A 23,783-nucleotide genomic window follows, 5' to 3' on the forward strand; every position below is an offset into this window, starting at 1 on the left:
GTATATTGCAGGCCATATTGTAACGTCACAGTGATGATTTGTTCGGAAGGTTCCGCAGATTGAATGCAGCCTGTGCTATGTACTGTGAACCGTCACAAATCCGTTTTGGAACCCTAAAACCAGTTTAGGTTACTTGCAGATTTTCACTATTTGTTGCAGAGCTCGTGCCCTGACCTTTGCAAATTCCTGGAATTTACGGTAGTTATGTGATGTTGCTTTTTATTGGCATTTTTTTTTTAGGGGGGTCCTGTCTATTATTCATGTCCAGGCTTACTCTAATTTCTCATGTTTTGATTACACTAGGGCAAAATTGAAAAACAAAAAAACTTGCCAGTATTCCCCTAACCTACAATATAGACAGCCAAAGGAAGATGTACACAAAAAAGGTGAACACATTTTGTACATCAAGTACTAATACAGAGGGTGGCCTGCTTTCCACTACTTGTTGGTTTGCGGCTCTTGGCTAGAGGGGACTAAGGCAACAAGAACAAATTACACTGCACGAAAGTGGAGTGGCTATAATAATGCAGCAATCAGCACTAAGGCCCAGCGACAGAAGAAGCTCATGTTCATGTGTGTATTTTGGGCATTTGTCAAACAGATCTGCTCAAGCAATCAGCAACCAACGATGGTTTACATCACCCATGCATTAAATTAACAAGGTACTAGAAATAGTAAGCTAGAAAATGAAACGTGTCCTACATCAGGCCAAGAAGGTGTCGATCGAGCTCTTGTGTAGGCTCTTTGGACTTCTTGTTCCTTTGAATCTTCTAACCCCCTTTTATCTTTTAGGGTCCTAAATCACGCTCATTCATTTATTGTGTTCAAGCCTTGGCAGAGGGCTGCCCTCTCTGCACGCTCTTGTTTTGAAATGTGGTTTGTGAGGCAACGGTGATACCGCTGACCTCCAGCAGGGGGCAGCAATTTGGACAACAGCGCAGCAATCCGGTCCCCTTCTACACAACTCTGAGCTCATATGTATTGACTATACCGCTAAGAACACACCTAAAACATGCCTATTTGATGTAATCTTGCATTTCACAGAACTCTCCCTCGAGGCTTTAAGGCCCGTGTTGAGGGGTTAAGGGTCATACTCCTCAGCTAGGTCAACAACCTTTTTCCTTGCATGTCTTCCTCTGGGTCAGCACTGTAATAACATGCACTGGTCTTACAAAGGCAGTTTGCCACCCAAATGGTAAAGGCAGATATGGACGTGTGCAAATTCCCTCCCACTGGTGATGTAACCATCAGAACACAGTGGAGGAGGTCATGGATAATAAGTGACTAAGAGCTGCAATCACCCGAAGGAGAGGCGACAAATTGCTTGAGTCAGCATATATGCTCTTGACAAATGTGAGAGGGCAACACAGCAAGTAAACACAATTATGGACGTTCAAATGAACAAAGGGGCTCCACTCCCCTCACCTCCATTTTGCAATGTGTTTGCCTTCCTACAGCCTTGCTCTCCCGCAGCCTTTTTGTTTTCCACTCTTGTATAAACTCACTAGTGGAACTTTTCCCTCACACGGAGCAACACTGGCTGCACTAGTGCATACTGGGAAAGAACACCCCAGTACACGGGCACGCCCAGGTCTCACGACGAGGCACACACATATGCGCACGTATACACAGGGGCAAGACACACACACGCACGCACACACACACATGCTGCCCTTCAAATAGTTTTTTGCAGCCCTTTATTTGGCAGCATGCCCGGTGGTTAGAGTGTTTCATTTTTCCCTGTGTATGGAACTGGGCAGCTGTCCAGACAGATACACAAAGAGGAGGAGAGGGACAGGGAGAGAGAGAGACAGAGAGAGAGTGTGGGGGGGGGGGGGGGCACAAAAAAGAGAGAGGGGTAGAATAGAGGAGGGGTGGGGGTTAGTGAAAGAATGAGAGCAGCAGTAAGGGAGGGAGGAAAAGGACCAGCAGAAAAACAAGGAGTGAGTTTGCCTGAACATTTGCAATTTGTTCCCTCTGACACCTTATCATGATATTATCTACCCAACCCCCCCCCCATACAAACACGACACACCGTTGTCTTCCACCGCCACAGCGGCCTCCAGCCCCCCTCCCTGTGTCTCATCGCTTCTTTTCTTACCCGCTTTTCTCCTTTCTGAACCTGACCACTCGTCTCCTGTGGGAACTACACCGCTCCCCGTCTATAGCCCCCCCCCGCCTCTCTCAAACTCCATTCAGAGTGCTGTTTCCCTGTGATCTGTGTTTCTGACAGCTACACACACACGCGCGCGCACACACACAGAGCCCTTCTGCAAACAAACACCATGAATTCTAACACAGCTTTGTATCTGCAGCACTTAAAAACTGTCAAGAAAAGGGGGAGGGCAGGAGGGGCAAGCACAGAATAGGAGGGAAATTTGATAGAGAAAGAAAGAGAGCCATAGCACCGTGTTGATCTTATGGTCATTTTCACAGACCCCCCCCCCCCACACACACACACAATCTCTCCCCCCTTCCACATCCCTTTTTCCCGCTCTCGTTCTTCCCACCAGTTCTCCTGGGAATAAAGACTTCCATTCATGCACCCGAGGAGACCCACAGTAGGGGAGAGAAAAGAGGGAGGAGAAGGAAAAGAGGTTTGGGGGGAGGGATTGGTGGTGTCAAGGTGGGACACAGCGTATCACTGGGATCAGGGCACAGTGCCATAAAATTGTGTGGGTGCGCGTGCACGTGTGTTTGCACTCTGCCCCGAGACAAAGCTTCACTATCTTCGATCTAGTGACATGTGTGCCAGCCAAAGCATCTTCTGGGAAAGTTGGGTGGGAAAGTTTGGAAAATGCCTCTCGATTCATCTTGCAGCAGAAAATACTTGTTGCGTGTTTTGTTGTTTCCTGCATATTTTTCAACATTCAATCTGGAGTAAATCTGTCCCGTAGCCGACTACAAAGCGCAAGCCAGATTTAATGCACGGCGGCGGGTCTGCAATAAAATATTCCCTCCCACATTTACAGCGGTTATACTGCAGATTGAAGTGCTCCTAAAGATAGAAACAAAGCACCCGAGTCTTCTTGTCACACTGAAATGAATCAATCGGAAGAAAAGCCTTCGATTGGCAGAACTGCAGCATGTCATTAAGCCCCAATTTTGTGCGCAGTAATCACACGCACATTGACATGCTACACAAAGTATACGTCTAATCCCTGCTATTAGCTTTAATGGTGTGCGTGCACGCAAGTGTGTGTGTGTGCGTGCAGCCATATACATGTGGGGTTTGTGAATAGCACTACAATGGATAGCCATTTACTTCTTTCATAGTCAATGCTGACATCCAGTATAGAGAATTATTCATGCACTTGTTCATCCCAAAGGACAAGTAGACATGCGGTGCCACTCACACGCACGCATGCGTACATGCACGCCTTTCACGTAGAAGCATAATCAATGCACTAGTTTGGCAAAGTGAACTCAAAGAATTTCACACGCAGAGAATGTGTACAAGCAATCAGATGGCTTTCGTACAAGCGGAAACAATTAAGAGCCATGAGCTGCCCTCAATCCTAAAGGATGACTTCCTGTGTGGAATGACGGGTAATTCAAGGCAGAAGCTGTGCTGAGATTAAACGCGTCCTCTCTGACACAGGGCTGGCTCTACAAGGCAAAAATGAGCTGACTGATTACTTCTTCTCATGCAATGCATCATTGTCTCGTTAGAGACGTTTCGATCCGAGCATGCCGTTTGACCATTTAGAGAAAAAAAAATAGTGGGGCAACATTTGTCAATATTTACCATGTGGTGAAGAGGTATCTTGACTTATGTTTAGAACTGCCGAAAAAGAGTTTGAAAAAACTTTTTTGCTTCCGTTTGAAACGTTTTCTTTCCTTTTTCAAAGAGCTGTGTCAATGTAAAGCTGACATGGTCTGAGTAACACTGGCAGAGCTCAAGATTGAATTAAAAAAGAGCTATAATTGATTCTGCCATGGATAATTCCTCTCTGAAAAGTCCTTAGATGATCCCCGGCTTGTCAGTAGGAATGGCGGCGGGTTAGAGAGCCAATGTAATGACATCCTCTGTGACAGCAAGAATGGGCAAAGTGAGACACAATAGTCTTAACCAATCATGCTGCCCGCCTCCCCTCAGGCTCCCCTCATACAAACAATAAACGGCTTTGTGTTGGGCTGCACTCCACTTGCTTCTCCACACGCACGCACGCACAGCATCATCTAGAACATTTAAACTCCCAACTCAAGCAACATCTGTGCATTTACACAAGAACTGAAACGTGTGCACTTTGCTAACAACCTGCCCTTGTGTGCAATGTGTGCATTTGCCTCCGGGGCTGGGCACATGACTGCAGCTGCCCCCTCGTTCCCTCCTTTAGAACGGCTCCCCTCCTAGTTGTAGGTGAGAGGTCACATGGAGTGACATTCCTCTCAGTCTGAGAGCAAGCGCGTATTGCAGCGAGCCCAAGGAAATTTAGAGGGATGGAGAGGGTCAAAAACACAAGGGGACAAAAAAAAAAACCAACAGAGCAAAGCAGGTAAAAGACGAGTAGCACGGGGAATTTGGGAATGGGTTTGCATGTGTGTCTGGGGTGCATGTGTGTCTGCGTGCACTGAAACGGACCACTAAACAGAAGACTCTAGTGGCTCTTCGCTGCCTCATAGAAACAGCTGTTTGTTTAGTCTGAGCTGCCTCAAGGGACGAACACGCAGACAGAGGGACAGACAGACATACACAATTGCAATCGTTTATTCATGTCCAAATTCATCCTAAGGAGACAACTAGCATAAATAAAAAGTGCACTACAGAGGGATTACTTTACAAAGTCTTGTACTAAAGCAACAGGAAAGTACGAGGGAGGATTGACTCATAAACGTCAATTCCACTTGTTGGGGCGTATACTGTCAAATAACCGGGCTTTGTGTTTAGCAGGATTACCCTTTTGGATGGGGATCCCACAAAACTTTATGAGCGGATAAGACAAAAGCACGTAAAAAGATTGGGAAAGTTAATAATAAATAAATAAATAAATAAGTAAATGAATAAATAAATGAATAAATAAATAAATAAATAAATAAATAAGAAAGCATATCTATCCCTATAACCGTATCTATCCATCTATCCATCTATCCATCTATCCATCTATCCATCTATCCATCTATCCATCTATCCATCTATCCATCTATCTATCGTCGGAGTTTATACAATCACTTCAAACAAGATTTTATAGGGCAAGGAACCATGTTTGGCAACTTTGACTTTTGATTTAACATCATCTAAGGAAGGGGTGTCAAACTCATTTTTGTCGCGGGCCGCATCGTAGCCATAGTTTTCATTGGAGGGCCATTATGACTGTCAACGCCTCATATTATACACAGTATGGGCTACACAACAAACTGATGAATAACTAGTTTTGAAATCAGAGACTAGTAAAAATTGGTGAAAAAGGTGAATGATGAGAAAAATTGCTAGCAATAGCTCTATTTTTTAAAGTGAAGACAACACTCTATGCACAATTTGTCTTGGCGGGCCACATAAAATGACGTGACGGGCTGTATCTGGCCCCGGGGCCTTGAGTTTGACACCGATGGTTTAAGGCATAGACCACAGATGGAACGTATAATGTTACCGAGATCGCTTTGGACGACACATTGTCACTGTCCTCTCATGGTTTCATGTTTAAACCCTCACCCCATCCCCACACCTCGCAACACACACACACACAAGCACACACACACATACACACACATGCACGTCCCAGGCAGCTGATGGGGCCATCAGATTTCACTGACAAACACACTTACATTTCAAGTGAGACATAACGAAAGTCAATACTGCACCTGACTCTCCATCAACCTTGACCCATACCCATCTAAATCCTTAATGGACTATGTCTCTGAACCACTAAATACACTGCGCTTCAATATACACACACATACACACACACACACATAATGCTACCCTTTGAAAAACATGAGGCTTTGACAAAGCAATATGTTTGCCACTCAAACATTAATGGATGATTTACCGTCACTGAAGTTGTTGGCATTTACGTAATTTTATTAAGATTAGGCCTTCATTAGGATGAACGTTGAGCTGGACTGCTTATTATAGTCTGTCTACATCTGCCTGAAGAGCAACAACGACCTGCTGGGGCAGGGCACAATGGTGAATGAATGGGGCTTGACCTCTACGATAAATAGAGACGGCGGTTTGTGCGTGTGTCAGATTGAGAAATTAGCTACAGTCCCAACCAAATGGTCAGTGCGCACATACACACGCAAGCAAGCAAGCGCACACACACACACAGACACACAAACTCACAGAAACCCACAGGCAAAAAGCAAATCTAGCCCCGAGGGAAAGAAAGCAAAGGCCAGACTCCAGTTGTCTCAACCCCGACTCACTCACACAAACAAACAATGCACACACACATGCACATACACCCACACATTCACAAGTGTGGAATCCCCAGCTATCACCTCAACTTTTGAATGTCCATTAGGGTCACAGTTCAGCTCTTCTTTTGCATTCCTTTGTGTCTCCCAAATGAGTGCGCTTGCGTTTGTGTGTATTTGTGCATGCATCTGCGAGTTTGTGTGAACGTGCAAGTGAGTATGTGAGTGCTCACTGGGACTGACCTTGCAGAGTCATTCATGTAAACCCCCAGCAGTAGCAGAGCTGATTAGTGAGCAGTCTTACTTAGCTTCATGAAGACTGCGGAAGCTCCATGCGTGTGTGTGTGTGTCTGTGTGTGCATCTTGATGTGTGTGCATTTGGTGGGAGAGACTGAACAGAATGTGTTTTGTCTGGACGGTTCTTCAGGTTTGAGAGTCGGCCAAAAGCAGATCAGAGGTTAGACATGAGGTGTGTGTGTGTGTGTGTGCGCGTGTGTCAGTTTGGGTGTCGGTGTGTGTTTCAAATGTGTATGGGGGTCAGGAGCAGATGGACAGCTGGTGTTTCAGCGGTGCTAAATCACTTACCCCTCCCCAGTTTGCACGTACGTACGCACACACACACCACGCACGCACGCACGCACACACACAAACACACACGCACGCACGCACGATACATACATCCCTTCCCCCTGCAACCACAGAGAAACGCCCCTTAAAACATTCCCAGCTCTTGCTTTCTCAAAGAGTTCAAACTGATGGACGACACAATAAAGAGGCTGGCCGTTTTCCCTGGGATGACACCAGACACCAAAAATGTGAGCGATTGGTCAGGCTATATTAGAGGCGATCATTTCATGAGCATAAACATTCATAAATCACTTGAGAGTTGCTCTTTGCAAGCAGAACGATTCGCAAAAGCACAGAACGGACACACACGCGGCTATTTTATGAGATCATCAAGTCCCTCAGGTCACCAACCGCCATCCCAGTCAGAGATAAAGCGCCGACATCAAAATGCTAACCATTTTGCGTACACACACACACACACACACATTGGCCACAGCCACCGTGTGCTGCATTCATTTCCTCGTGAATGCACACTTGGCTAACACATAATAATCCTAAACAATGCTAAAAGACCACCAAGCTGCAACACACACACACACACACACACACACAGACCGCCGAGCAGAGGGGGCTGTCAAGACAAGATAAGTGTGTGTCTATGGTCACATACTTGCACACACACACGAATGTACATCCACGACAATAACAACAACACACTGACTGGGCTGCACTCCTAGAAAAAAAAAAAAGCCCTGGCTTATCGCTCTCCCCAGATAGTGAAATGGATTAAGAGGCACATTTGGTGCGTCCTGAGAACTGGACAGATAACCGGGAAAACACTCACTCTAACAGCAATCTGGCCTTAACATGATGCGCGCGCGTGCGGTCGGTTGTCTGCGCGTAGGCGCTGGAGCGACGGATGTGTGCGCGGGCATGTGTGTCTGGAAGACTGATGCAGTGGTTGACCCAGGACCCAATCCGTTAGAACGCACGCATTCATCTTGAAAACACACACAGCATGCCCGGACAAAGAGCTGTGTGTGAGAGGACGTCCAGCATGTGTGCAATGTCAGCTGGAGACAGAGAAGGGAAGAGCATCATATCCCATTTATGCCTGCGTGTGGGTTTGTCCCCTGACACGAGGCGCCTGCGCATCGTTATAAATGTCCACCGTGAAATATCATGCACTCGCCAAGTGCAAATTTGCTTTCCTCTATTTCCTAAACGTACCCTTAGTCCTGCGGCAAAAGTGTTCATTGGTGTTTGCAAACACTCGGGAATGTCATTTGAAGCATTCTATGAATTCAGAAAGTGCTTAACTAGAAAAAATATTCAGACTTTTTCTTTCATTTTAGCCTTTATTCCATATGTTTCAGGTCTTTATGTTGAGCAGAATCTTTGCTATATCATGATGTTTTGTCCCCGTTTGCCTGTGGTTATCCTTTCTGTCATTACTCAGTTTCTGTGTAGTGTCATAGTAATTTTGTTGTTTGCTTCTAACCCTTTAATGCTTGTCGCGTTATATGATAGTGGATCTTTTATTCGTGCACTAAAAATGTATTATCAAACATGAAATACGTTAAGTGCACATATTTTGCATGTCCATATTTAGAACGGCATACATCTGATTCCGAAATGCGCGGTCATCTAAGTTGTCTATCCTTGACCCCACCTCGAGCAGGCTTTCCCAAACATTTCGGGTCACCTGTTGCTGTTGAAAATACTTAAACTGAACAGTTATCTATTTAAAAAAAAAAAAAAAACACCAATGGCTAAAAAAAAATCCAGTTATTTTAATACAAATGTGGTCATAGTCCGATGTGCACTCCAAATATTTTTTTCTGCCACACAGATAGCCACTCTACATGAATATCCTCCTGCCTGTCTATTAGAGTCAAATCTCTATATTAATGTGCATCTATTGTCCTCTCCCCCTCTTCTATTCACCATGCTAGCATACGCACATGCACACTACTCCCTGTGAGAGGGGCCCCTTAACCAGGCTCTCCATATGCCTGACCCCCTCCTCCTCTTTCCAAAGCCCCCTTCTTCTCTCTCTCCATCTCCTGCTCACACTCTGCCTTGTGCTCTGTTGTTGCTGCCCCATGCTGCCATCTGCTACAAGACAACAGTGAGTGAGAGCGGGAAGAGCCGGAAAGAGAGAGCAGTGGAAAAAGAGGAGACATGATGGGAGATAAAGTGATAGAGAGCGGGAGAATCGGCATGGACGCCATACAATAGAAAGCAGAGAGGCCGTCCATCTGCTCCCCCTCTTCAACACCCCCCATCGCTCCTGACACGCAGGCACACACACAACAAAGAGAGTATTTAACCTCAACACGCACACGCACACGCACACACACATGGAAGTGGATGGAAGTGTGTGGATGTGTGATGTGTGGGGTGGTGGGGCATGAGGCAGCCAGGGATCTCTCCTTAACCCGTTCCTCTCCACTGAGCCTGCCTGTAATACACCCTTGGGCTGGCAGGTGATGAGTGGATGTAGGGAAAGCATGTCGAGGAGTGTGTGTGTGTGGGGGGGGGGCACTGGGGGTGTAGGCTGGAGCGACAGACAAGTGATGAAGTCTTGAAACTGATCTGAATCAACACCATCATATCCTACAAGCTCCGCCCCTCCCTCAATCTCAAACCTCAATTGGGACCAGCTTGAAGCCCCCCCCGTCACACTGTCACTATGACAACCTCTGTCAATCAAATGAGAGGCGGCGCTGCCAGATTAGATTTGGCAGCCCAGACGTCCGTGGGCAGGGTTCACGTCCCTCGGCTTGTTCGTTGATACAAAAATTGAAACAAACACTAAATTGTATTTCTGGTCTGACTTTAATAGCATCAGACATTGTCTAACCCCCCCATTACCCACTGAAGATCGCAAACGATAATTATCTGCATTGTGAATCCACTACTAGACTAGAAAGACTTTATTGTGGTTGTGAATCCATGTTTGTATTTCAAAATTGAACAAAATGAATAGAACAGTGCATAATATAAACGATAAAGCAAACAAGATTCGATTACGCAAACAGCAATGGAATAATGTGACAGTGTATGTATGAGCAGATAGCAGCAGACAAACCGCTAACCACCACAGCAGTAGTTACTGACTAAATTCTTTCTAGCTTTGCACCATGTGTTATAACTACATTGTCAATAATATGATCCACACTTTAGCAAGGATTTTTATTATTCATTCTATGATTGTACCAGGGACCATATTTGCGCACTTACACTAAAAGGGTGAGTTTATATTTTTTCTGTTTTGGCTAAAATGGCAGTATGACCTAGCAGGAGCACATGAAGGAAATTGTCAGTGGAAAAAAATTAAGCCTTCTCTAGCCCAATCTTGTAACTCTGATTTGATGCTTAAGAAACCATCCCGCAGTAGGAAAAACAACCAATCAGAAACAGGACGTGTCGTTTAGAAAAAACATTTCTGCTCAGCAGGTACGATTATTGCCTTTTTCTTAGATTTTTAATTGATAGTATATTCCCAAAAAATAAAACGCATGAGGCTTAATGTTGTAGTAATACTTCATAATGGCGGCTGTGGAATGGAGGGATTGTTCACTGTTGTGGCTCATCAGAAACGTCTTTCATGTGGTCTTGGTCAGGGACCTCATGTTGTTCCCCACCAACTTCACTCAAATCTGTTGACCTAACTTTGTGTACTATGGCGCAGTCGTGGTGCAACACATTTTTCCCCCACAAAGTTGGAAGCATAGAATTGTACATCATGGTAAGCTGAAGAAGATCGGTATTCAAGCAGTCCAGACCAACGCCTGATTAATTAATTTGAAGACATTTGTCTTCCTAATGTTTCCACTAGTGCAAACGGAAACTGCTTGTAAAAACGCAAGTTTTGAAACGCCTCAATCACAAGCTCAGTAAAATGAACTTGATGATCCACTAAACGGAAGCTGTGTCTAGCATGGTGATGACTACATGACACCTTCGCTCCTGCTGAGCCTGTCGAGCTCAGAGCCACAGTGATGGCTATCACGTTTGGACACACACCTACGCACACGCACAGGCACTCCACAGTGTAGGTCAACAGACTCCGCAAACACTAGATTCCCCCAAGGACCTGTACGTACACAGTGTCACACGCACCAAACACCATTGCATGTGTAACGGGTGTGATGGAGTAGGAGGGAGGAAGGGAGAGGAGTCAGGAGGGGTCTGCATGTGACCACAAATGGAGAGAGCAGACACCAGCTGTCACCTGCTTATGTCAGCCCTATTCTCAGCTTCTGTGTGTGTGTGTGTGTCACTGTGATCTCAGCTAGCCATGACTGGTTTCAATTACACAGCAAACTTTGACCCTTTGTAACTAAGCAGGGAGAGGAACTACTGGAGCTCGGAAGGGAGTGGTCCGTTCATTCGTGTACGGAGGCAGTCGTGGAAGCCAAAAAACGTGAGCTGCATTCTGCTCCTAAGTGCATTAAGCTAATCGCGGCGACAGCAGACTTACTCTTTTTCTGGGCGGTCCTCTGTCTTCATCCTTTTGAACCCGCCCCGATATGGCCACGCCTCCAGCTCGTCCTTGCCGGCCCCCTTTGCCCTCTCCAGCCGGAGGTCTGATGGTCATCCTGATCTCCGGTGGGCAAATATAGTTCTCGAGGTTCTTCGGGGGCTTCTTAGTACGTTTGGTGGTCTGGATCTTCAGCTTTAGACTTCCTTCCTGGAAACTCGCTTCCTTGATGGAAAACTCCTGCTCTTCCAGAAGCCCCTCCCCGTGTTCTTCAAGCCCCTCCCCTTCACTGACGCCACCGTGAATCACATCATCGCTACGTGCCAAGCCGATACCTCCCGCTCCTTCATTTCGCGCCGCCCCGCCTCCCTGTAACTCCGCCTCTTTGGGTCGGGCCGAGCCAACCGGATCCCGTGGCTCCATCCACTCTCCCGCCAGAGCCAGTCAGGATGGGGGAAGCTGTGGCGGCCAGCCAATTGGTATGAAGAGGATGGAGGTCTGTCGGCGGCCGGGTTGTTGTCAATCAGCTATTGGGGTCGGCTCGGTTGGCCCACTGACACGCTGGGAAGCCACGGACAATCTGAGGAGAGAGTAGGTGAAAGATACGATCAGCAAAAGAATGACAACTCCCTGAGGCTGCCTCCGCAACTCAGACCCTTATTAGCGTTAGCAGTTTGTTGTATGATATGTTTAGAAAAACACACAAACTCGCCACAGTATTCTAAAACGCTCTCATTTAGATTTTCTCCCCTGAGGAAAAACAAACTTTTTGCCTCACTTGACATCCTCTCCCCCCCTCTCTCATCTTTCATCGCTTCTTGCTAATGCTCCCTCCCTTGCTCCTTCCCTCATTTGCGCTGTCTCGCATATGTGAAGCAAAGCTATGCAGACACTAGTGATCAGTTCAAAATAAGACATTCCTCTTCTCTGCTCCAAAACAAGGCTGAAGTTACCCTGAGGACACAAAGGAGGAAAAATGAAAGAAGCTGACTTCTGTTTTTTTTCCTTCTTTTCACCAGAGCAGGCGAGGAGGGAGGGAATTACACTGGGGGAATGAGAAGGCAACACAGAAAGACGAAGGGAAGGAATCTAAATTCCTTCCCCAGATGTGGTTTTACGAGCTGGCCTGGAAAAAAAAAAAAAAACAGTCTGAACTTTTCTACACATGCATGCAGTGGCATATCGACACGTTTGCATGGACAGAAAATCGTACTATGCACACCATGGCAAATAAATAAACGTGCCAAGGACAAAATAAACTGGCAAGTCTGAGGCTCTGGAGAAAGGTTGGCGGAAGCCATTTTGCTGAGGTAACTGGGTTTCCTTCCTTCAGCTTGGTGTGCATGCGAGCGTGCATTTTCTTTTTTTAACACAGAAAGGAATCCAAATAAACACTGGCCTACACGTCTTTCGCTTTGGGGAATCCCATCAGTCACCGCGAAGCACGTCTGACATAGATACACAGAATGCTGTGTCACACATTGACACATTGTACTTTTCCCATATTGACTTAATTACTCTGACTTCAGTTTTTCAAGTACAACTTACCCAAGTACACTTATGACATCATAGACAGGAAATAGACGGAAAAAAACACGGGAGTTGGTCCCATTTATTGCAGTACAACTGCCCCACTCTTCTGGGCACGTTTTCAATTCCATATCGGGATATAATGACAAAAGGTGTTTCCGAAGACCTTTGTCCAGCTAGCATATACGTATATAGTGAATGATCTCAGGACAAAAATGTGAGATGGAATAATTACCTGCTCCTTCCTGGTCTGTTCTCTCCGCACTAATAGCAGATAATACCCTACAGGCCTCACACCACATGCTTACAGTGTGATTGAATAATCATAATCCACAGCAGTATTTCAATAAGACCACACACAAACTGTGTGTAATCCACACACAGGCGGAGTATTAAGTGAATATTTGATTCTGCATCACCCAAAAAATAAAGCCTGTTGAGCCGTTGCGTTTTCCGATGCATAAAACATTCTTCGTAAAGTTTCAGAACACCCTCGTGTGGTATTAAGAAGCTGTAAAGAACCCTTGCGGCCGTTTTGCACGTTTAACCTTCTGAACTTGAACACTACTGACATCCATTTACTTTACGCATGGAATAATACATTTTAGGGTTGATTTGCTGTTTTCCTGGTAGCCGGTTGTTGATATTGAAAGCAATGCAGTGTCACAGCCGAGCGTATTATTTGTGCTGCTTTTTTTGGCTGGCTGTAATCTCAGATGTCAACACCTCCTCCACAAGGGAGCCAAGCTGGGCCGTGTGTACGGCCCCACCATTTTATCCATCAGTTAGATCCATCAGTCAAATAGATAGACTCAGTTAAATGCAAAGTTTAAAACAGATTGGGACACCTGGTGGAAAATATAAAGTCGCTAAGACTTGAATTCTTCTTCTGCGACGTGTCCATCCGTCCCAAAAACATTTAGGATACACTTGTTCAGTTTGCGTATTGATGTGGTACATGACATCACCAAACACAAATACTGTACCTTCAACCTATACGTCGACTAATTAGCTGAACGTAACATATTATAGCGAGCATCTAATGCTGTTACTAGCTGGCGCTTTGGCAGCCGCTTCAAAGTTGTTTGTTCACTTGAGCCAGCCTAGCTACTTATGTCATTTATTGAGAAACTTTGTGGTTTTGATGTTAATAACGCAGACAGCTAAAGATTTACTTGGTTGTTTGTCTCTATTAAATTCAGTGGCATAAGATCAGACGCAAGCATAGTTGGTCCATGGGTGGACTTCAAAAGTCAACACATCCATAGTGGGTTAAAACCCGCATGACGCTGTATGTTCCTCGGGAACCGCCCCGTCCCGAATGTCATTTTGGTGACTCGCCCTCGTGGCATGTGTGGAAGCCGCCCTGATTGTCATGTGACTGAGCACAATGACAGGAAAAAGAGACAGCTGCCAACCACAACATCCCACACGGAGACATTTATGCACAGGCATCAAAGTGGAATCGACCCATTTCTACTACTGCGGCGTGACAGCAAAATGTCCACATGAATTATGACGATCTTCATTCTGGGTCACAACTGCGTAAACTTCTTAGCTGGGTCATGACTGTGCCTCCTCCCCCATGTAGCTGCCCTAAGCTGTGTTAGCTCTCTGTTACTGGCAGGCAAGCATCGAGTTTATGTAAGTGTGACCCCTCCACGGGCCTCCCTCACCTAGTCCAAGCCACGCTGTCTCCTGTCGATTGCTCTCTCTCGTACGCAAACACTCACCTCCACATATGCGTAAGCACCTCGGCTTGCCTCGGACAGCAGAGGGATTGTGAGAGGTCGGACTTGCTGCATAAATACTACCTTTATTATGTTCTCCCAACTGCCGGCACTACACCAGGTCACTCAGTGAGTTGGATCTAAAAGGCTGCGAACGGGGACACATCATTTTGTCTCCTTCTCGCTCTGGAGACCATTATGATAAAACAGCCATGATGAAATGCAGATGGGCAGAACTGAGGGGGTGAATGGGACAGACACACAGGGGGGGGGGGGGGAAATTGTGCGTGTGCATGAGTGCGTGTGTGTGCATGTGTGTGTGTACGCATGTGTGTGCGTGCACAGGAGAGAACAGGGCGAGAGAAAGAGAGAGAGAGAGAGAGATGAGGAGCGAGAGATGGCAGCAGAAACACAACCTTTTAAGGCTGCATACCCAGCAGCTCAGCGCTTGAGGTGGACTCACAAATAGCTCTCTCTCCCTCCCTCTTGCTCTCTTACTCACATTCTCTTTCCCTCTCTCTTTCCCTCTCTCTTTCCCTCTCTCTTTCCCTCTCTCTTTCCCTCTCTCTTTCCCTCTCTCTTTCCCTCTCTCTTTCCCTCTCTCTTTCCCTCTCTCTTTCCCTCTCTCTTTCCCTCTCTCTCTCTCTCCCTCTCTCTTTCACTCACTCACTCACTCACTCACTCACAAACACACACACACACACCTGTATGGTTGTAAAATGTGAATTACTTTTTTTTTTTCTTTGACAAGCTGAGCTTCGACCATTTCAGTTGCAATCGAGAACAGTGCTTGTCTGCCATTTTCATTTTTCCTCTTGCTTTTTCATTTCCATCTAATCACAAAACCAATGTTTCTAGTAGACAGTTCCGATCTAATCGAAAGGGGGTTTCATACCCCGAAATCTAGGGTTGACATGCATCGTTTAATTATTTTTTTATTTGATTTGAAATATATTTCTTCAGCTAGTTGCTCAATTTGTGCAGATCTGATCAAAGTGCAGGCAGACAGATTCTGAGTGCCATGGATAGACGCTACGTGGTGGATGTCATCCTATTTCATTCATAAATATGACAACAAGGTCGGAAGGCAATCTGCAAGTGGCCACTTCACAGCGATGACCTGTGATTGCCCTTGCCAACTTTACACCACCCACCCGTGGAAGTCTGCTTATAAATATACTTTGCACGCTTCAAACTGCTGCATGAAGTCCACCATGTCTATTTCTGTTCCCACAATATAAAAGACTATGCGTCCTCGACACACTGATTTGATAGCCAATGAGACCAGCCGCTTCCATTGGCCTGGAAGCTAGTTTCTTCACACCCACTATGGCGCAAACAACCACCTGAAAATACCAAGACATAAATAAAGACAACTCCAGCCATGTGCACAATTAGACCACACTTTGCACTAGTCTTGCAATGGACACAAAAATAGAACCCTTAGACTGGGTTGCGGGCTTGAGAACCAAAACAGTCTGCCTGAGTGGTTAAAAATGCAGCCTGTGCATGCCTGTCTGAATGGTTGCCAGTTTGATTCCCCTGGCTGGCAATCAGAAAAATCGGTCACTTATCAGTACCCAAATCCTCCACCTCTGTTCCAAGCAAGCACTCACATCTGATTTGCCCTTGATCAAGACCTCTAATTGCACCCCTCTGCGCTGAAAAAGTCCCCACTGTGACACTGTGTACTTGCTGTGCTCACTACTATGATCAAATGTGGAGGAAAATGAATAAAATGCATGTACGTGATCGTAAAACGGTCAGTCTGAAATTCAGAATATAGGCATAATCTATAATCCGATTAACTGGGAGTTACTAACTGTTGGCCAAAATGTGCAGCTCTCTTTAGAATGGAATTGAATCTGTTATGAAACACAACATGCTCACGACACCAGCAGATGAATGTTAACATTTAACAGCAGCACAAGCCACAAAATGGCTGTCAGCAAAACACCTCTGCTACTCCCTCCTCCTCCTCCTCCTCCTCCTCCTCCTCACCTCTCTCCCAGCAACCTGTGTTGGTTTGCCTCATCTCAGTGCTACCTTCACCCCTTCTGCCTCCTCCCAAAAGGTGATGTAGCACTGATATTCCGCTAAGAGAGCCTGTCAACACTCAGGTTTGCCCTTGAATGCTGTTCATATCCCCCCAACACACTTTTCCTATTATCCTATTTCCAGCTGAGGTATCCAACTCAGATGGGGATGCATTTCATTGATTAGTCATGCTTTAATTTAAAGACTGCACGGGCAACCCTTCACCTAATAAGGGATTTGTTGTCGAGCATTCTTTAACACGGCTAATCGCCACTATAGTTTTACCTGTATCTCATTAGTTCCACCTCTTTACAAGCACCTTTCTTCATATGCTTGTCATCTTTATTTTTCTAGACCTCACACACCGTATATCCCACAGACCCGACCGATTTTCCACACTTTCCCCGGATAATTCATGCGTGTCTATTCATCTTCCAGAGCTGAGGTTTGTGGGGGATGCTGACAGCCACTGCTTACTTGCCTTTCCCTTTCAGGCCTTACCTGCAAAATATTTCTGGGCTGCAGTGTGTCAAAAGCCAGAGAGGCCACATGAAACCCTTCAGAGATGCTGATGAATGACGAATGAAAACACAACACCCGTGATATACGGTGCCTTGGAGGCCAATAATTAGGGCTACATTAGTGTACTGTACACTTTACAAAGTACCTAGTGGTGTGGAAGTGGGCCACCACTGCAAGTTCCTTCATCCACTCGAGTGGCAAAAGATTGGAAGAAACAGGTGAACATCAGGGGCTGAACTACATTGTCACCAACACCTTACCCAATTCCCTTAACATTTTCTGTTGACTGTCATTAACCGCATGAATCCGAAACCAGCTGCACAGATGTTCAAACTCAATTTTTATCACTTTTAAATGCATACCTTTGTAAATTGCTCCGTCTTAACTTTGATAATGCGGATATTGGTGCAGGTGTCATAATGTTGAATGTGAGTGAGTTTACATCATGTGACATCCAGTAAATGTTCTTCTCATTTTATGTCCCTTCTGTAGGAATTAGTATCATGGAAAAAAAGCAAATGAAAATTAGATAGAACCCTTGGTTTTGCATTTGTTGATATCTCACGCAATAAGCAGAGATCTAACATCATATCAAGCACGTCGGTGATTCTGCCAACTTTGTGCAACTTTAGAGGCATATTTTCGACCAGAGACTTTTGATCAATTCAGAATCTCACACTGCATTTCTTGCAACTTGAAATCCATCCATCATTAGTACCTACTACTTCACTCTGAGCGCAACAGTGTATTTTCTTCCCTCAAGGTACAATTAACACTAATATACTCCATAGGTTAAACTACTGGCTTCCAAAGGAACTGCAGCATTTCCAATCGCAAACAAGCATAGGTATGTTTAAAAAACTGTAAAAATCCCCATCGTTGCGGTTGCCGGTCACGATATCACCTTACATATACAATTAAGGCAACAACAACAACAAATACAGAAACAACGCAAATTATTATGTTCAAAATTTGCAGGAGAGGTGTTTTCAGGTGCAGGAGGAGGCCACTTACCCATGTCTAATGTTGTCACACACTCAGCTCTGACGTGTAAATTATTTATCAAGATCATTTACAATCCATTTAGACACATTTTTACACAAGCGACGGATGAGATGACAGCCTCCCGGGGAGCTGTCACACGCTCCCGGAATATACTTGGATGCTTTTTGACACAAAACCCCGAGGAAAATGGCGTCAATGTTGCTTTGCAAAAAGAAAAAGAGAAAAAAAGCGAAATGGGGTTATGCAGCCAATGTGATGACAGGAAAAAAAGAAGCCACCATGGGAGGAGGAATCCAATTAGAGACGTTTATGTCCAACTCCAAGCTGAAAGAAGCTCTCTCCGGGGCCCTGTGCGGCTTGCCTGGCGGCCGGACAAAAAGCGTCCCCGGGGCCCCTTGCAGGACCGCCGGCCACTCGTGAAGCTTCGTCAAGTTACGATCCCTCACAAATCCGTTCCACTACGCACGCGAGAAGGAGAGGTGCGAAGGCTATTACCGCAGTCAAAACAAGCCCGCATCCGTCTTCGAGCTTCAAGGAACCGGCTCAAAGAAGACAAATGTCAGCTGTCAGCAACAAGACCGAGTTTTCAAGCCCAAGCGACAGTACGGAGGAGTCGGTATGGTCGAAGGTGGCTTTCCCTCCAGCCGCTTGCATGGGATCAAGGCTCAGGCTCTCTGCGATCCCTCGCTCTGCTTTCCCGATCGGTGAATGTTAGAGCTTGGAGCCTGCAGTCTGGTAATGATCTCACCCAGCCGAGTGAGCTGCGCTGTGGTCGAGCAGAGGAGCGCAGAACAGCACTGACCGAAGGAGCGACATCGCCTCCACCTGGATGAAACTCGCCCTGCGCGTCTTTTCAAGATCAGAAAAAGATCCTCCTTTCCCTGATGGGGTTTTTTTTCTTCCCGGTGACCACCACCTGAAGTGGTCACTGAGCTCCTTGTAAAGAGTCATTAAAACAGGCCACGCTCCATGACTAACTCAACTCGGTTTGCTTTCAGATCAATATTCCCCATGAAATGATTTGAAATGTCCTCTAAAATCCCCACCATTTTATGTTTTTAATAAAAAACAACACCACTCCACCATAAAATAAAAATACAGCGGAACCCTGCGTATTTGTTCATTTATTTTGGAACCTACCCGCTGGTAATCATGGAAAAAGCCACCTACATGTATTTGAAATTGAACGTTAAAGCCCCGCTTAAGGGTGGGCTAGACTGATAAATAGGGGGGCTGAGAATTTCATTTCTAAGGATGTCCAATAAAATGCTTAAGGGTCTCAACTGGGGCTACACCGATTTACACCAAGCACCGGTGTAGTGCCATCCCTGGTGGTGGGTAGCCCACTGCCAAATAAAATTAAATAAATAAATAAATAAATAAATAAATAAATAAATAAATAAATAAATAAATAAATAAATAAATAAATAAATAAATAAAGCGTCTGAAATCTTTGACAACAGCATAAGCAGGAAAGAAATGGGTGGTGAGTTGCAAACAGGAATACTGTATTATACGGAATATTGAATTTCCCCCTGATAATGATCATAACTTAGAGGTATATAGCACATTTTATTGGCATTATGAGATTTGTATTTCCAGATCTGAATTATATGACTTTTTTTTAAATCCCTCACAAAAAGAGGGACCTCTATTTAAATGCATTCTCCTTTGTAGTCTCTTTGGGTTCTAACTAAACATATAAATCTCATCATATGCTGTTTTATTGTGTATTTTTTTTTTATGAGATACACTATGCAAACCCTTGGGTGAACCAATAAACATGTTTTATTGTCTTTGTCTCCACAGGACATGTTTGGCTCATTAACCACGACTAAAATGACTATAGATGATGCTGATAAGCATGGCGTAATTGAACATGTGTTCAGTGAGACTATACAACAAGGTGTTCTCATTCTTGTGGTTTTGACTACTAATTTCCAGCGACAGCCCAGTGAAAACGCATTCGGCCCTTTATGGTTCCATCAATTCATCATGCTCAAGCGTTTCATTCCGTTTGTGGTTGAATGCTAAACTTGACCTTTCATGTGTGAAAAACATCCCTTTAACATTAACAAACAATGCAAATTATATTAAGTGACCTTTTGTGTCACACTCCCACTCACATTTCTACATCTATTTATTTGCACCTAGTAGACACAGTTTTAGCACTTACAAAAAATTAAACATTTAAAATCAATATTTAGCCAAGATAGGAATAATTTTCCTCTCAGTGCAATAGGAGTGTGTCAGAGCTTAGACACGCTGACTGTTGTAATTCACTACCAGACTCAATAAACTATTCAGTCATCCCTCTGGCCAAGACACATCTGCATTTGTAATGTTTCTCCAGCCATTAATTATTAATTTGTCACCCGTCTGTCAGTGTGTACGTGTGTGCCAGTGTTCCCGTGTATGTGTGTGTATTGATTTGGGTTATGTGCAAGAATACAAAGAGACCACCGAGACTCGAGAGGTCAACAGCTGCTCCTCAACAACCAATCAATTGCTGTGTATCAGAAAAACACAACACACAGATACGCGGACACATACAGATGGCACTCTTCCTTCTCAAATGTGTTGCCATGGAAACCGGATACAGGCAGCCAAGAGGGAGCAGTTTCCTTGCTTAAAATTGTAAATATTGAATTATGATGGCGTCGAAAGAGACGCGGCTTACATTTGTGCTTGAATGATCAAGATAATCCTTTCGTCTCTATTCACAGCTACAAGAAATCCCTCATGCACATTAAGTTGAACATATCAAGATGGATGTGTCTTTCCGATCCAGTCATTTGTCGGACTGCATACAACACACTTGTCTAATTCCTTCATCTTTCTCTGCCTTCATTGCCTCAAGTGGGACTGCAAGTAACTAATTCCTCCTAACTGATTTGCAATGCATAAAAGTAAAAAGCCCTCACGCTCACTTAGCTCCAATGCAGCGTAACGTGGCAGTAGTTTTGTCATCGGTTTTAGAAGTAGCGAGCGAAAAGAGAGGATGCGTGGAGCTGGGGAAATGGTTGAACAATGATTTAACACCTTGGCAAATATTTGAAATGAGAAGCATCAAGAGATAAATTACTAGGAATAAAACAGTCAGGAAAGCTCATAATGAAAACACTAACGCCACCTGGATGTTCATGTGCGCATGAGTGTGTCTGGAAAGAGAGCAGTGAGAGTCATTATGCTAACCTTGAGATGACATTGTGAGAGGAGAAAAGCATCCCATCAATGAAGGGCTTTTCTCAGGGAGTCCACTAATCTGAAAGGGCAGCAGAGGGTTCATCAGCGCCGGGAAACCCATGGGACTGACCGAGTTAATGGGGTTGGCCCAGACAGAAGCACGAGTGTCAATGCATTAAAAAAAAAAGGCTGGCACAGTCAGTGATTCTGTGTGTTTGTGTGTTGGGAGCATAACATTGCGATTCATGCTTGTGTGTATGCAAGTCAGAGGAGGCGAGAGCGATGCTGACGGAGTGATGAATTAATGGGACGTGTGACAAGGTTGATTAGCAAGGCCTCAGTGATCTAGCTGGGTTAATGAAATAAATGACTCCTTGGTAACACAATCGCTTGTCCCTGATACGCTGACATAAACCCGTATCAAACTACCTTCGACATGACCTTCTGTACAGACAATTGACGAGAATACATTGATAGCGTTCTTTCAAGTCAGGCGTTTTCTCTCACTTCTTGTGGACCTTCACACTAATTTCCCTTTTAGTCGACAATTAGACCTAAAAGGTTAATTTAGCTGAAGTGCTTTACAAAGCCGCTTTTATATACCAATGGAAGGTTGCTCCAATGGAAGGTGGTGCCAGATTGGCGTTTTTAAGATTTATTAATTTTAATAAATTAATTAATTTTTCATGATAGTTAGTTTTCATTTTGACTTCTGTTTGTTTTAATGACTTTTTAGAGCAGTTTTATTATTATTTTTATCTTTGCTTTATAGTTTTTATCAGTTGAAGTATAAGTGTTAGTTTTTTTACGAAGCTGTGCGGTGTTCGAAGGCAAGAAAAAAAAGTCACAATAAGGTACGTAATGTGTAATGAAGTAAAGGTTGACCTTCCTTTTCCTTCTTTATACGACCGAATCGTAATATCACTCTAAAAGCTCATGTATGGGATTAACTGACAAAGAAGACATTTTTGCTATTTACAGTAATTTGCTTTAAAAGGAATAATAAAATGTAGTTTCCGTGAGTAATTTTTTTTACAAGCACTCGTATTTTTTTTTATCTCATTAACACTTTCCCCCCATAACTTTTAGTTTTCGTTAAATATCATAATCACAGAGAGAGAGAGAGAGAGTGGGATGTTGTAAGGCATTCTATTGGACTCAAAGGTATAAATCCCTGTAATAAGAGTGATAACCATGTCTGACAGGAGCTACAGACCAGAACCAAAAAAAGCAATGCAGGTGGTAACCAGACAACGGTAAACACCACCTTAAATACTTCTAACTGTGGATTCCACCCTTTCTCTGTCAATCTGAAGAGATGGCACTGCTCCCATCCCCCCAGCACTCACCAGGACATTATAATAATTTTGCTGTCTCTCTGTACGCCAAGCTCTCAAACGGCCTCATTTTGAAATCCTGCACAATCGTGTGTGCTGATGCGCAGAGATACTGGACAAAGAAGATGGCAAACCAAACTTGTCAACATACTTATTCTGTGGCCCTCCCCATCCTTCTTCTGCCTAAAACAGTTGCTAAAATTGTTGTGAGCCGCTCTACTCATTGGTACTGGTGATATAGCGCTTACCCTCAATAGGATCACGCTAATTTAATTAGTAACTAATAATTAATCAGTGCTCAAAAATACTCATATTTTATTCATTGATATGTTAAAAGTGGCCATCAAACCTTCTTTTCAATGATTGTACAAATCAGTTCAGTAATTTAATTTAATTTAATTTAATTTAATTTAATTTAATTTAATTTAATTTAATTTAATTTAATTTAATTTAATTTAATTTAATTTATTTTATTTTATTTTATTTTATTTTATTTTATTTTATTTTATTTCATTTCATTTCATTTCATTTCATTTCATTTCATTTTATTTTATTTTATTTTATTTTATTTTATTTTATTTTATTTTATTTTATTTTATTTTATTTTATTTTATTTTATTTTATTTTATTTTATTTTATTTTATTTTTCTTAGAGGTCGGTGGTAGCGGTCTCTGCTCCCTCTCTGCGCTTGTTTGTGAGATTACCAAATGCAGGTCTAACCCGTCATGCAGGATTTACACTGTTCACAAAAACAGAGCCAAAGGGCTATTTCATTCTTGGTTATAATAAATTAATTTCTGCTCTGTTCTACAAACATTACATTATGCTCTGTAAATGTGATTATTTTTGCAATACAGTAAATTATTTTAAATAAAAAAAAAAGAAGAGGTTGTTTAATAATCCTATTTTTTTCTCAGGAACCAGATTGGGTTTGCCGTAGCATGTGCGAACTTTCACACCCGTGACATTCAACACGAAACATCCTGTTGCATTTGAAGTGCACGTGGACAGAAGCAGCT

The 23,783-nt window shown here is 44.0% G+C and overlaps 1 protein-coding gene across 3 annotated transcripts in view; it reads right to left on the minus strand.

The window, feature by feature from the left end:
• The window catches only part of setbp1 (SET binding protein 1), a 30,425-nt gene extending 11,407 nt beyond the window's left edge, over window positions 1–19,018 (minus strand). Inside the window, exons 1-2 of one of the 3 annotated variants that reach the window (XM_061279643.1) lie at window positions 18,736–19,018; window positions 11,417–11,996 (exon numbers count right to left, since the gene is read on the minus strand). In XM_061279643.1, coding sequence (XP_061135627.1) covers window positions 11,417–11,839 — 423 coding nt within the window. In that variant the 5' untranslated portion in view covers window positions 11,840–11,996; window positions 18,736–19,018. Of the gene's footprint in view, window positions 1–11,416; window positions 11,997–14,679; window positions 14,878–18,249 lie in introns of those variants that run through there. The other 2 variants (XM_061279641.1, XM_061279642.1) reach the window with 2 other exon arrangements.
• Between the last annotated feature and the right edge of the window lie 4,765 nt (window positions 19,019–23,783).

This window comes from Syngnathus typhle, linkage group LG5 (assembly GCF_033458585.1).
Source record: "Syngnathus typhle isolate RoL2023-S1 ecotype Sweden linkage group LG5, RoL_Styp_1.0, whole genome shotgun sequence".
In the NCBI taxonomy this organism is placed as follows: domain Eukaryota; kingdom Metazoa; phylum Chordata; class Actinopteri; order Syngnathiformes; family Syngnathidae; genus Syngnathus; species Syngnathus typhle.